This window comes from Diceros bicornis, chromosome 1, assembly GCF_020826845.1.
Source record: "Diceros bicornis minor isolate mBicDic1 chromosome 1, mDicBic1.mat.cur, whole genome shotgun sequence".
NCBI lineage: Eukaryota > Metazoa > Chordata > Mammalia > Perissodactyla > Rhinocerotidae > Diceros > Diceros bicornis.
The window spans coordinates 5,498,305-5,512,316 of NC_080740.1; the positions used below are offsets into that span (position 1 = coordinate 5,498,305).

At 44.9% G+C, this 14,012-nt stretch overlaps 1 protein-coding gene across 1 annotated transcript in view; it reads left to right on the forward strand.

Moving 5' to 3' along the window:
• The window catches only part of SV2C (synaptic vesicle glycoprotein 2C), a 200,593-nt gene that overhangs the window by 103,233 nt on the left and 83,348 nt on the right, over positions 1-14,012 (forward strand). The window contains exon 4 of the mRNA XM_058565464.1: positions 3,645-3,796. Within this exon, the coding sequence (XP_058421447.1) occupies positions 3,645-3,796 (152 nt within the window). The remainder of the gene's footprint in view (positions 1-3,644; positions 3,797-14,012) is intronic.

Sequence of the window (14,012 nt, forward strand, 5' to 3'; positions counted from 1 at the left end):
TGGATTTAAAGATCGTTACCTATCAGGTAATGTAAAAGATAACCATTTTATGCCTTATATTGTGGGTTTTTCATATAAAGCAAGTTATATTTTCCATATTAAATTCCCATTGCAAGAGTTTCTCAAGCTCAGCACTGCTCATATTTGGGGTGGATAATTCTTTGTTGAAAGGTGCTGTCTGTATACTGTAGGATTTTTAGCAGCATCCCTAACTTCTGCCCACTCTATGCCAATAGCACCCCTGAGTTGTAACAACTAAAAATGTCTCCAGACAGTGCCAAATGTCTGCGGGGAGGGGGGCGCAACCTCAGCTCTATTAACAACCACTGACACATGAGAATTTGAGATCTGCCATTTAAATATTTCTTATCTCTTCCTGTATTCTCAGAAATTGTATTCTCAGAAATTGTATCTTAGTACAATAAAACAAATGAGGAAATGTATTAGCCCCTCATACAAAATATTAAGGTAGAATAGTAATGGGAAACTTGGGGGTTTTTTACCTACTTACAATGGGAGGAGGATGGCAACTAAGACATAGAGGAATTCAGGAACTCTTTGGGGGCTCCATTGCTCTCAGAACTTCCATTCCAGTGCTCCTGACTTCACTTGAGGTCATCTTGACCCAGGACATAAGATATGTTTCCATTCACCAGAGATGCTTAGGGCATCAGAACAGATTCCTACAGTAGGCTTGGAGTGCCACCTCCAACACTGGAGAGACTTTGTGAAGTTCACTTCTTCTGAGGAAACACTTAGTGCACGTCCACTGGGCCAGGTAATGGGATTCAGAGACGAACACAATGTAGTCCTCACCCTCAAGGAGCCTTCAGTCCAGTGTAAACAATGTAGAAGAACTCTCGTGGGGTGTGAAGTCCTAGTCATAGTTGACGTTATAGCTCACTGTCATGTTTTTTCTCTGCTTAAGGGGCGTCACAGTAAGATGAGGAGTCATGTTGTCCCCCAGATAGATGATCAGCCCGCAGTAAGATGTGTGAATGCTCGGTTGGTTTTATAGGTCTCTGAGTCTGAAGAACTTCGCAAAGGATTTAAATAGATTCCCTCTCCCATTTTTCAGGCTCATGTATCCCTTGATATTAGAGTTCCTTGCAGTCTGCTTTACAAATGGGTATTGAGAGACATTCATGCAAAAATAACCACCTTAAAAAGAGGCATTGAATCAAAACCAGCTGGATTGCTTAAAAGCCTCTAAAAGTTGGTATTCTCTTATGCAGGAGATTTGTATAAGGTCAACTTATGATTTGTTTAAAACTAACGGGCAAGTCTACAGTCTTCCACTTGCCATCTTAGCTACCCTGGAGTACATTTATCTCGGTTCAGAGCGGCCTGACATATCTTGACATGCCAATGAGCCTTCAGGAAGTGTGAGTTATGGCTCCTACATACGGAATGTCCAGAATCCTGATGGAATGTTAATTAGGGCATGAAAAGTCAGCCAAACCTGGGCCTCTTTTTATGCATTGAGAGGTGAAGGCACAGATTAGGGACCAGGGACTTTATGGTGCAGAGAAACGGATTCTTCATGTCAAATGAAAAAAGGAGTAGCGTTAAATGGTTTATGACCCAGACATTTTTATTTCCCATTAAAATTGTGTGTTGTAATGAAACCATTTTAAATTTGTCAAAACTTTGTTGAATTTTTAAATTCAAGTGTCTGTCTATGGTATGAGGTCCTCAGGAAGCCAGGCAGAGAGCTGTGTGAGTCTGACGTGGTGTGGGACAGAGCCATCTCTGACCGCCCGTCATGTGCATTTGTTTCTTGTTTGGGGGTCTGGTTGATGGACTTGGACCTGGCTGGCTACCTCTGGCGTGATGGCGCTAAATCGCCATGTGCTGCAGCTGAAAGCCTGTGCAGTCATATTTGTAGGGACTTTAGGTAGAACTGCTGCATTCATAGCCAGAGGAACAGATAGAGATGCTTTCAGTTAGTGACTGAGTTACACTCAAATAGTTTCATCTCTGTTTCAATTTTTAAAATGCTATTTACAGCTACTAAGTTAATTTTGTAGCCCACGGATTGAAAAACACTGGCCTCAGTGGTCTGCCCATACCCAGCAGTAGATAACTACCGACTCACCTGAAGCAGGGCGACCACAGGAAATGGAGCCGTATTTTGACCTACCAGTTGATACAGAGTGACATCATGAATCCCGCGGTTCGTTTGGTATATCCAGTTTGCTACGGATGTGGCCTTTCTCTAAATTGCATTTGCTAAGGTCACTGCCAATACTTCTTTATCATATCAAAGGCTCTAAGGAAATCAGTTATTGCTAAATGGATAAATATGTTTTACTCCTTGACATCAAATTTACATAAAATGTCAATAGCAATTTACCTTACAGAAATCTAAACATAAAGGAATCAGTACATTTTTTTAAACTATCTCACTAGGTATTGTCTCTACAACTTGCTTATATTGTTATACATCTTTTTAAAAAATATTTATTTTAAGAATTGATATATGGGGCTAGCCCTCTGGTGTAGTGGTTAGGTCTGGTGCTCTCCACTTTGGCTCCCCAGGTTCACAGGTTTGGATCCCGGGCGTGGACCTACACCACTTGTCAAGCCATGCTGTGGCGGCAACCCACATACAAAATAGAGAAAGATTGGCACAGATGTTAGCTCAGGGTTAACCTTCCTCAAGCAAAAAAAGAGGAAGATTGGCAACAGATGTTAGCTCAGAGTGAATCTTCCTCACCAAAAAAAAAAAAAAAGATATGTTGTTTGGAATGAAAGTAAGTAATCTTTCCTCATACTACCTTACTTTCTTAGGCAGTGCTTCTTAAAATTTGAGGGTCAAGACCTATTTGAAATTCTGATGAGATCTATGGCCCGTCTCCCTAGAATGACCAAAATTTTTATTCCATAGACGCTCATTTGGGAACCTTACCCTGAGTGGAGGTGACTGTTGCTGTCATCTCTCCAGAGCTCAGCCAGCCTCTCTTATAGTTACCCTGAGTGGAGGGAAGCTGGTGGCCCCTCTGTCGGGATCTAAACCAGCAGCTCCTTATTCAGTCTACCAGTGCCCTTTCGCATGCACTCCTTCAGAACCATATCTACTGGATTGGGGCCAGGGCCAGTCTAGTCCTGTGTTTGTCAACACGTCAGCCTGGCTAGGCTGCAGGACCAGCTGCTGTGGGGTAGCGGTGAGTTAGTACCGTTGTAGACAGCCTCCCACAAGTGTTTGAGGCTGTTTCCAAAGTCAGCACGTCATGGGGGACATATCAGAGTATCTCATTTTTATAATGTGTTAATTAAAATATTCACTAGATCATACCAAATATTGTAATTTTTTTATAAATAGCATGTAGAACATTCAACGCTGAGCAGAAAGCCCATGGGAATCTTAAACTAAGCTCTAGAAATCACATGAGTAGGGCACCACTGCCACCTTTCGGTAACAGAGCTTAATTGCAGGTTCCAGTTTTTTGAGAGGTAATAAACCTATATTAAACATAGAGACTATAATATTAAAGTTATTAAATGGTAGAAAATATGCCTTCCTCAGTATGCTGGCATGGAAAGAGAGCATGTGCTGTTTGAGTTTGTTTTTGTTCTGCCCTTCGTATCTCACGTTGGCTGTATAGGCCCTGATCTCATATATTCTCTGTACCTCTTGGCAGGATTGGAGGAGCCATTCCCACCGTGTTCTCCTACTTTGCTGAAGTGCTGGCCCGGGAGAAGCGGGGCGAGCATCTGAGCTGGCTCTGCATGTTCTGGATGATCGGCGGCATCTACGCCTCTGCCATGGCTTGGGCCATCATCCCTCACTACGGTAAGAGGCTGGCCTTGCACCAGCTGCATGGGAGCAGCCGTTCCCATCCCTTTCCTTTCTTGTAAATGCTGGTTTGAGAACAACACCGTCATCATCATGTTTCTCCCTTTTGTAATGTCTAGGATTTTTTCCCCCTGTACAGAGATATGTAGGACTGCGCCAGTGGTCCTTTATGAATCCTGTTGCATTTTGCTGCTTTTAAAGCTGTTGTTTTCATTTGTTTTCTTTGAGCTTTCAACTCTGGGGTCTCATGTAAGTTGGTGAAAGGATACACAGATCATAATCAGCATATAAGGCAACTCTGGGGTCTCATGTAAGTTGGTGAAAGGATACACAGATCATAATCAGCATATAAGGCAACGTGAGTTACAGTTGTTCTTGGGACTGTCATACACGAGGCACACACAAGTGCCTTTATTCATCCCCTCTGGGCCTGGTCCAAAGCTGAGCCCCATGTCAGCCCCGCCCTGTCAGCCAGAAGCAGCTCAGCACTGGGCTGAGGGCAGGAAGAATCCTGTCTTGTCATGGACTGTCAGTTTGCAGAACTTAAGAGGTGACTCGACTGTCCTTGCTCCCAGGTCCCGTGCTGAGTTTCTCCTAAGCACTTAGTGTTCCCGCCACCTCAGAACCCTTGAAGGTTTCCTGTTGCTGAGCAGCATTCTCCTACTTAGAAGCCAGAAGCCCCCACTTGCTTCACCTACAGACAGTGAAATGCAGGGAAAGGTTAACAGAATCAGGAATCAAATTCAATATATAAGGAAAGGGGAGGGGAGGTGTTCTGGTCACGTTTGTGTGTGTGTGTGTGTATGCAGACAGGCTGAAGTTTGCAAAATAGGAATACTGTATAAATTAGAACCACATGTGACTTCAGAAACTCACTCTTTCTTCTATCCAAAATCTAAAGAATTAGATTTCAAAAATTCAATCTTTGCTTATTTTCTATTTGTCTGCTTTTGTTTTAGAACAGAGCAATTTTTCATTTTGAAGCGTAGTTCTATTAGGGAACAACCTTAAGTGAATTGGATTCCTCACTCAAGTCGAAGAGAACATGTAGCCTTCAGTATTCAGATGCACTGTAATGTCTTACCATACTGAGTTACAAAAGTCACGTTGTCACACTCTTTCTTTTAATAAACTGAAAAAATTGCCTGCAAACCCAAATTGTATATAACAGTAACAACAAAAATAAGACATTAGGAATTGGTTACTTGGACCGAAGAGCGCTTTTCTTTGCCAGACACTTAAGTTGAGTTCCGAGTGCCAAGCTCAAGTGATGGGTTTCTCATGTTTAGATTCTTTGGTCACTTCTGGGGCAAAGATGCCTTCATACACAGTTACCTGTGTCCACCAGAAGCTTGCCTTCTGCCACCATCCGAGGAATTACAGGAGATTCTTCTCCTTCGTCTGGGACCTGAGGACCTCAGCCTCCCTCAGAACCTTCCTCTGCAGGGCAGCATCTAACCCCTGCCTCGCTCAGCTGGCTGTTCTGAGTGGAAAAGCCCCTTAGCTGCCATGTAAGGAATTGTTTCTTGGGAACTACGTAAAAGGACGCAGAAAGGAGATGCAGAGCTGGGGCAGTGTCCAGCTTTCCCCAGCATTGCTCCCAGAGCTGCCGTTAGTCCATGTGTGGACTTTGTGCAAATTAAAATAAGGTGCCTCGTCCAGGTGGACACAGTTGCAGCCCCAATGACCACCTCTGCCGAGTACTCACAGGGCACAACTTGGCAACTTTACTCGGCAGCTGGATTCCTTTTGAGGCCAGCCTCATTCTACGTCTCAGCCTCTGATGACAGCGCAGATCCTCGGCTCCTGGGAGTATTGCCGTCCCCTTCCTGGTCCACCTTTCCCGTGTGTCTCAGAAGATCTCCCTCTGGCCTTCCTAAAATCAAAACTCAGATTGGCTTCTGCAGTCTGCGCGTTCCCACCAGGCCTGGGCCTGATTGCTTTTGTTTTGGGTTTTTTTTCCTCAGTTGGTGTTTAGTTCCTCAGACTCCTGCCTTTCACAGGTCCCTGCCGTGAACTGTGGAGGACTCCAGCTTCTGGCTCTGGCCTTGCCAACCAGCAGTCAGTGGCTGACCCGCAAAACATTAGCGTGATCCCTGCCTTTATTTTTCTCCAGCACACATAAGATATTCTTGTTTATAGCAAAAAGGGCTCCCTAAACCATATAGAACTCGAAAGAGGGGAGGTTCATAAACAATGCATGGGAAGTTACAAAACCCATTACAATACAACGAAATTACATGTATCTGAGGCAGACGTTAATTTCTCTGCTGAAGGAGTCTTGAGAGATAGTGACCTGGTTAAGAAATCAGTAACAGGATATTAAAACCTTATGCCCGTGCTTCACTGAAGGCTTTCCATGGCCAGAAGTGTGGCAAAAACAGCACGTTATTGCAATCAATCCTGTCTGCATATTCGAGTCAACGGGGGAGATTTTTAAAATACCTTTGCTGCGTTTATTGTTGCAACTTGAAGAGTTTTAATTTTTTCAAAATAAAAGAGTTTAACTTTAAAAATCCTATGCTGAGGCTTCTGGGGGATGATGATATTACGTATCTTGTTGGGGGGGTTCAGGGGTATTCATTTATAAAAATTCATTAAGCGGGTGCTTAAGATTTGTGCACATCAGTATATGGATCTTACACTTTCTCATAAACACTTTTTAATGAAAGCTCACCACTTCCCCCACCCCCGAAAACGCCCATGCCTGGGTCCTACACCAGATCAATCAAATCGGATTCTCTGGGCTGGTGATTCAGCATGGATAGTTTTTAAAGCCTCTGGGTGGTTCTCACGTGCAGCCTGGTTTGAGATTCTTCAGCTCCCCTGCCTCTGCCAGTGGGTGATCTCGAAGCCCCCCAGGGCCGCATACGTATATCCAGGGAGGGCCGTGAATGGGAGCAAGAGAGGAGCGAGCCTGACCTGCCCAGTGGCCTTGTCAGTGTTTGAGTTTCGGTACTGTTGGTTTCATCCAGGCTAAAGGGCTTCCTGCCATGCGGTTTAGACTCACACTTAAAAATAACTTTGACATCTGGATAGCTCTTCTTTTCAATGACACATCTTTTTAACTTACTTAAAATAGACAAGGGGTTAAAAGTCCTTCTACTTTCCTTGCAGCCTCTGAAAAAATAAAAAGCTTTCTATTTTTCCTCTGAGACTCGGCTGTGTGTAAATGATGCCACAGCCCGTGGAAACCACAAGAGCGGGCAGGTCCTTGCCCCTCCCTCCTCCGTCATTCAGGAGACCTCTGAGCACAGCCACCTGTACGGAGCATTGAGTTGTCACCCAGCAGGAAGGAAGTCGGGGCATCACGAGTGCTTTCCCTGCTTGGCTGAGAGCTTCATTCCTGCCCAGGCTCTGGAGCTGCTGCCAGATTGCGGTGCTGTCTGCTCCGCTAAACCCTCCATCATCATTTTCTCTTTTAAATTCGCATGCACGTAAGACGAGGTGCTGTCCCCTGCGGAAGAGCATGACTGTGTGTGTGGCAAGGATGTTCAGTTAGCTAAGTGGGAAGGTTCTGAGTTCAGCACAGAATGTCTCTCCTCTGAAAGCCCCCAGCACCAGGGCTGCACTCAGCACAGGGGCAGCCACGGCCTCCCTCTGGGCCACCCCTCACTGCAGACCCCACAGGGCGAGGTGGGGGTGCCCATACAGCCCGAGCCCACCCCAGCCTCCCCCTGCAGCCACAGTGAGATGTCTGGGCTTAGAAAATACACGTATTCCTGAGGTTGTCGGAATTACCAAGATGTCGCTACTTCCTTTGGTTACAAGATGTGTGGAGCTACTGAATTTCTTCCCCTAGTGGTGAAACGGGGGTGGGGGGAGGAGGGCATAGTCAAATGGCTGTCTGGGTGAAGAAGGACACAGGGAAGGCTGTGTACGTTTTGTTCACAAGAAGGAAGGCACCATGGCCAAGGGAAAGAGGGGCGGCGAGAGCTGATTTCGAGGCTCAGTCCCACTGCTGCTGGGCGTGTGAGCTTTGTCAAGCTTTTCAGTCTCCCCGGCCCCACTTTCCTGGTCAGCATTGTGGTGGGGATTAGCGTAACGATCATGTTAGAGCACCCAGTGCATAATTAGTGCTCAAAAATCGTGACTACTATTGCTGTCAGGTTCCTATCCTGCATCGAACGCCCAGACTCTGCCCGTGCAGCCCAGTGTGAGTGCAGAGCTGCAGGAAAAGGCGGGGGAGCTATGCGCCAGATGTGCAAACTGCATACACTTCACCTGGAGGGTGAGAGGATCAGAGGAGTCAGAGGAAAGAAAAAACAGGGTAGAAGTTAAGATAATGAGAGAGAATCAAGGGAAAAATAAGACTGTAAAACCCTGATTGCCCGGAACCCAATGAATCAGAACCCTCCATTCATGTATTTGTTGGATGAGTTAATATTCGAAGGGCACATATTATATAAAGACCCATCTTAAAGGCCAGGGGGCCACTCTCCCCTGGTAGAGAGAACCTGATGACCCTCACCTGATGGCAAGTGTCACCATCGACCCTGCGGTTACCGGTACAGCACCAGAGCCAAGCTCTGTCTCAGTGGCCTACACTCGACACAGGCAGCTGGCCGAGTGGTTAATGGCATGGGCTCAGATGGAAGATGGACCGTGTTCCAAGCCAGCGCTGCATTCTCTAGCTTGGTCACCTTTAGGACAGTTACTTGGACTCTCTGGTCCTCAGTTTCCTCATCTATAAAATGGGCATAATACCCCATAGGGTTGCTGTGTTAAAGGACTTGACACAAAAAGTGGTTATTTAGCACGGTGCCTGACCCAAATGTTCATTAAGTATAGTCTTTGTCTTTCCACAAATGGGGCTGAAGTTGAGGTGAGGGGAGGAAGAAGAAACTGGAATGGTGAAGACTTTACTCACCTATCCTAACCGTGTTTTCTCAGCTGTTCGCTTATCGTTTAAAGGTTGTAGTGATGGATAAAAAGGGGAAAGTACAGGAATGTGGACGTTGTGAGGCATGCCAAATCTTCTGCCTCCACTTCAGGGAGGCAGGGGAGGCCTAAATTGAGAACTGGGGTCCCACTCACCCCACCAGCCAGGACAGGCAGGTGCTGGGGGCCCCAAGCCCTGGTGCCCAGCTTTGCCATATTTCACTGAATGTCACAGCCCTGAAGATTTTATCTCAAGTGTCTGAGTAAGACACTGCAAGGGGAATCAGTTTGGTACATCAAGGTATGCCAGTATGATCTCTTAATTTGTCCATTTTAGGATCAGTCCGATCTTTCATTTTAACAGAATGACGCTTGGGCTCAGACTTCCTTCACTCTATGGTTCAGTTTTCCCCATGCAGGAATAAGATAAATCAGCCAATAATAATAATAATAATAATAATAATGATAAAGTCTTTAAGGGCTTAAGAAATGGATGTGACATCAAGAAGACATTATGTTTAAGTGTATGGCCATTTCTTTGAGTGAGTATGTCTCATTGTTCATGTGTTTTGAAGTCTCCCGTTCTTAGACACAGCCACAAGCCAGCTCTCCCACCCCCAGCCCTCTCGTCTCTGTCCTCAACCCAACTGTGTCACCTGGGGAAGCGTGTTTATCGGCTAGGGTGCGGATAGCTTCCCCTTCCCCCTCCCAAAACATATCTCCTTTCTCGAGGGATCCAGTGTTCTGCACATTCTGCGAAGTGCTTTTCAACGTTCTCGCTCCGACCTTTGAGGTTTGAATAGTGAACTTAGAGGAGCTACCTCTTCTCTTGTGCATTGAGCCAGTTACCACGGGGCTGAGGCCTTAACTCTTCCTTTCAAGCTCCCCGGAAAGGGAGAGGTGTCAGTCATTTGCTGGGGGCCTTCTCTGTCCCAGGCATTGTACCAGGCAAGTTATCTTACACACATGATCTCAAGTCCGAGGAATGGGTTTTAGAACTGTGGCAGTTTTCCTGCTCATGTGTTGCTGTCAAAACTGTAGGCTCCTGTGCCGCTGACGCTGCAGACCTGGGGTTTGTGACCCGTCCCTCGGGTAGTCGGGTGAGGTCCACAGACCTCCGTTCAGAAGAATGTTGGTAAATGCAGAGAATGAAATAAATAGGGTTATAAGTGAAACCAATTGTTTCAAAATACAGTTATCAAGATGTATTAACATATTAAGTAACAACACCTGTTGACAGGTCTAGTAGCTACTGTAAATTTGAAGTAGGTATGGTGTAGAAGCTGAAATCAACGTTTTTTTTTAATCCTAGGAAATCATTGGGCTCTAGGATCTCCCCAGAACCCCACATTCCATCTTCATCCACTGTATGAATTAATATTAGGCTTGACTGGATATAAGAGAAAAAAACAAAGTAACAGGCATAAACAAGTTATAAATTTGTTTTATGTCACATAAAGGCCTGGATGGAGGCGGTCCAGGCTGGGATGGTAGCTCCACAGTCATCATCAAAGGCCCCAGTTCCTTTGTCTCACCATTCCTAGCACATTCCAACCACATTCTAGGCAGCACAAAGCAGGAAGGATGTGTAAGGGTATATCTGTGGGCCCATGAAGAATCTTCTGGAAGTCCCACACAAGATCACTTAAATCTCATTGGCTAGAACTTCAACTCAAGGCCATACCTAACTGTAAGAGGGTCTTGGAAGTGTTTAGTCGTCTTCTGTTCCAAGCAGCAAGGAGAATACAAATCTGGGTAAAGTGAATATTGGGAGACAACTAGCCATCTCTGCTGTTCCGTCTCATTCTTCCTCTGGAAAATCTTCCAGGAATGTTCATGTAGTTCTCAATCTAAAGTTTAAGTATGACCCTTCTGTATCAGTCAGGTTTTGGATGCAAGTGACAGAAAGCAACTCTGGCTAACTTACCCAGAACAGGAATTTATTGGAAGGCTATTGAGTGAGTAGGATGGTCAGCAACCAGGCTCAGAAAACGGCAGGAGCTGAGGGAATTCTTTCTTAAAGAAAGTGGCTGGCAGGGCCATGCCCAAACTCAAATTTTAGCACCTGGACCCAAAGAAAACACTTACAGTCTAAGAAAAATTAGCTCAATTCACACAGCTTCGGTTTCCAGTGCACCAAGGAGCTTTTTATGTTGGTTCACTTGTTCTTCAAAGGTGGTGGAGAGAGTTGTTTTCTATGCGAGCTGCAGTCCTTAGGGGCGCCACCTGCTGTTAGAAGATGGTAATTACCAACAGGTAACATTATAGACAAGGTGTCCCAGGTTTCACTCAGATAAGCTGCTGGGCACACACTGAGTGAGTCACGGAGAAGCTGGGCCCGTGTGAAGGTCGGGACAGTTTGGGCTAGTGTGGCCTTTACATGTTGGTTTCAGATAATGTGGGTACAGCGCTCTCCAGAGTCCTAGCCGATGTGAATCCTCTGCAGCATTTCAGCTGACCGGACCTCCCTGGGCCTCAGATCATAGTTGACTAGACCCCTGCGTCCTGCCCAAAGCAAATATGAATCCCAGTCTGACTACCAGACCGGGTCTTCCACGAATCCTGGAGAGCTTGGTCTCCAGTAGAGACAGTAGCACCTATATCTGCAATAAACAAAACCGGAGAAGTTGGTTTCATTTACTGTAGATACAGGTGCCTATTCTAGGAGCTGTTGACACTAGGGTTTGCCTTGAGAACCAATAGTGGATACATTTTATAGTATAAATATTTCATTTAAAAAATTAGTGACAATACCAGATGCTGGTGAGGATGCAGAGAAACTGCATGTCTCATGCATTGCTGGTGGGAAGGCAAAACAGTGCAGCTATTCTGGAAAGTAGTTTGGCAGTTTCTTGAAAAAACTAAACACACCAGCATATGACCCGCAGTTGCACTCCTAGGCATTTATCCCAGAGAAATGAAAATTTACGTCCACACAAAAACTTGTATATAATTGTTCATAACACCTTTTTTTGTAATAGCCCCAAACTGGAAACAACCAAAATGTCCTACAATACTGTAGAATGCTACTCAGCAATAAAAAGAAATGGATGATTGACACAACAGCTTGTCTGGACCTCAAGGACATTTTTCTGAGTGGAAAAGCCAGTCTGAAAGGTATACTTACGTAACCTTCTGGAAATGACAAATATGGTGATGAAGAACAAATGAATGGTTGGCAGGGGTTAGAGGTGGTGAGGAGAGGGGAGCAGGTGTGACCGTGGTGGGGTAGCCCCCGGGAGATCTTTGTGTTGATGGAATCGTGTCAGTCTCGATTGTGGAGGTGGTTACCTACATCCACACGTGTGATAAAATGACGTAGAACTATACACACACATTATACCGCTGTGAATTCCCTGCTTCTGATACTGGCCTCTAGGTATTTAAGATCTAACCATTTCTGACCATTGAGGGAAGGTGGGTGAAGGGTACATGGAATCTCTGTACTATCTTTGCAAGTATCTGTGACTCTATAATTATTTCAAAATAAAAAGTACAAAAAATTAGTACCATATTTGAAGGGTATTTTTACTTATATCGTCTTATTTATTCTAATACTCTTGGGAGCAAAACAGTAGGTGTTGTTATCACTTTTTGAAAGGAGAACCTTTTGCATAGAAAGTTTGTCATTTCCCAAAGTGGCACAGAAGACGGAAGATTGGAAATTAGAACCAGTCTTCTGATCCTCATTTCTTCAAAACGTCTTCCAGATGTGACAGTGCTGAGAAACGTTCTCGAAGAGCAACACAGAGGTTGTTTGGAACCATCGTAACGGTCTCTACAGTGGGCGAATGTGGGCCATATGGCAGCTCGCCGTCCCCGCCTCTGTCTGGGTGATGCTGTCACAGCCTCTTGCCAAGCAGTCTAAGACCTAAGCCTCCATCATTTGCCATAAGAAAAACCAGTCACACGCAGAATTCTGTAATTTTTTAAATTTTCTTTCTGAAAATGTTGGAAGAGACAATAGAGGTTTTTACACGACATGCGTTATAACCCACAGCTTCATCAGTCCTCATTTGACGTTAGTGTTTCCTTCAGAGGCTACATTCGTCTTCTCTCTCCCCCTCCCCGCACAGCATGCGACCTCACGGGCTTGTCTCCTTCCTCCAGGAATCTAATTGCATTGCCCACCCCACTCTTCTTTCTTATGCAGAGAAATGCAGCTCTGCCCAGCTTCCAACCCCAAACTTGCATACCCCACCTCTATTAGTCTGCTGTATCAGTCGGCCATAACAAAATACCGTTGAGTGGGTGGCTTGAACAACAGAAATGTATTTTCTCACGGTTCTCAAGGCTGGGAAGTCCAAGATCCAGGTGCCAGTCGATTTGGTTTCCAGTCAAGGGATCTCTTCCTGCCTCCCGACCCCCTTCTTCTTCTTCTATCCGATTAGAGCCTTAAGACCTCATTTAACCTGAATTACTTTGTAAAGATTCATCTCCACATACAGTCACATGGGGAGTTAGGGCTTAAACATATGAATTTTGGGGAGACAGTTCTGTCCATAGCACCACGCATTGTAGTCTTAGCAAATAAAGGGTCCCCAGTTATCAGAAGCACCCCCTCCACTAACCCTTTGAAGGCATTGGAAGTTATTAATTTTTTCTATTGTTTTTCTTGTTGTATATCTACTGCGAACCTAACTCAGAAACACTGCTCTTTTTTCTCTCTTAAATAAGCCTTATGATATCCTTATGGTTCCATAAGAACTGCCCACCTCATTTCTCTGAACATTTCTATATTCTGAACTAGACAAAATGCGTGTGTGTGTGTGTGTGTGTGTGTGTCTTTGAAAAGAACTGTTGTGAAAATGCCCTTCCTGGGCTGAATTCGTCATTAACCTAATTAGATCCTTTATCCAAGGCTTACAATTAGCACTATTACCAAGTCTTGTTGACTAACTGCAGTGCTTCTAAATTAACTTTCACCTGGAGGGACATAAAATTGTCATCGTCTCTAAAATCTTCCTTTTTGAGCATATGATCATTCCCCAGATTTCCATCAATACCATTGAACTGGCTTAGAGGGCAAGAGATAGTTACAGTTTTGTGAAGATAGAGATGGCTTCCCTGTTCTCTGAGTCTACAGGCTACAGACCCTGGACATCATTTTTCTTTCATGTGCATAGTGGGGGCCCCAAAAGCAATACTCCCTTCTCTTGCCTGGATTGTTAAGGTGAAAGGTTGTAGAGCTGCCCATCTGTTTTTCACAAGTGCAAAATTCTTTCATTTGTAAGGAGTAAACCAAACTTTAATTTTTACATAACCTACCAGCAGAGGCATTGGTGCCAAATGACTTGGAAGTTCCTACTGTCTTATGGGCTGATTTAGTGCT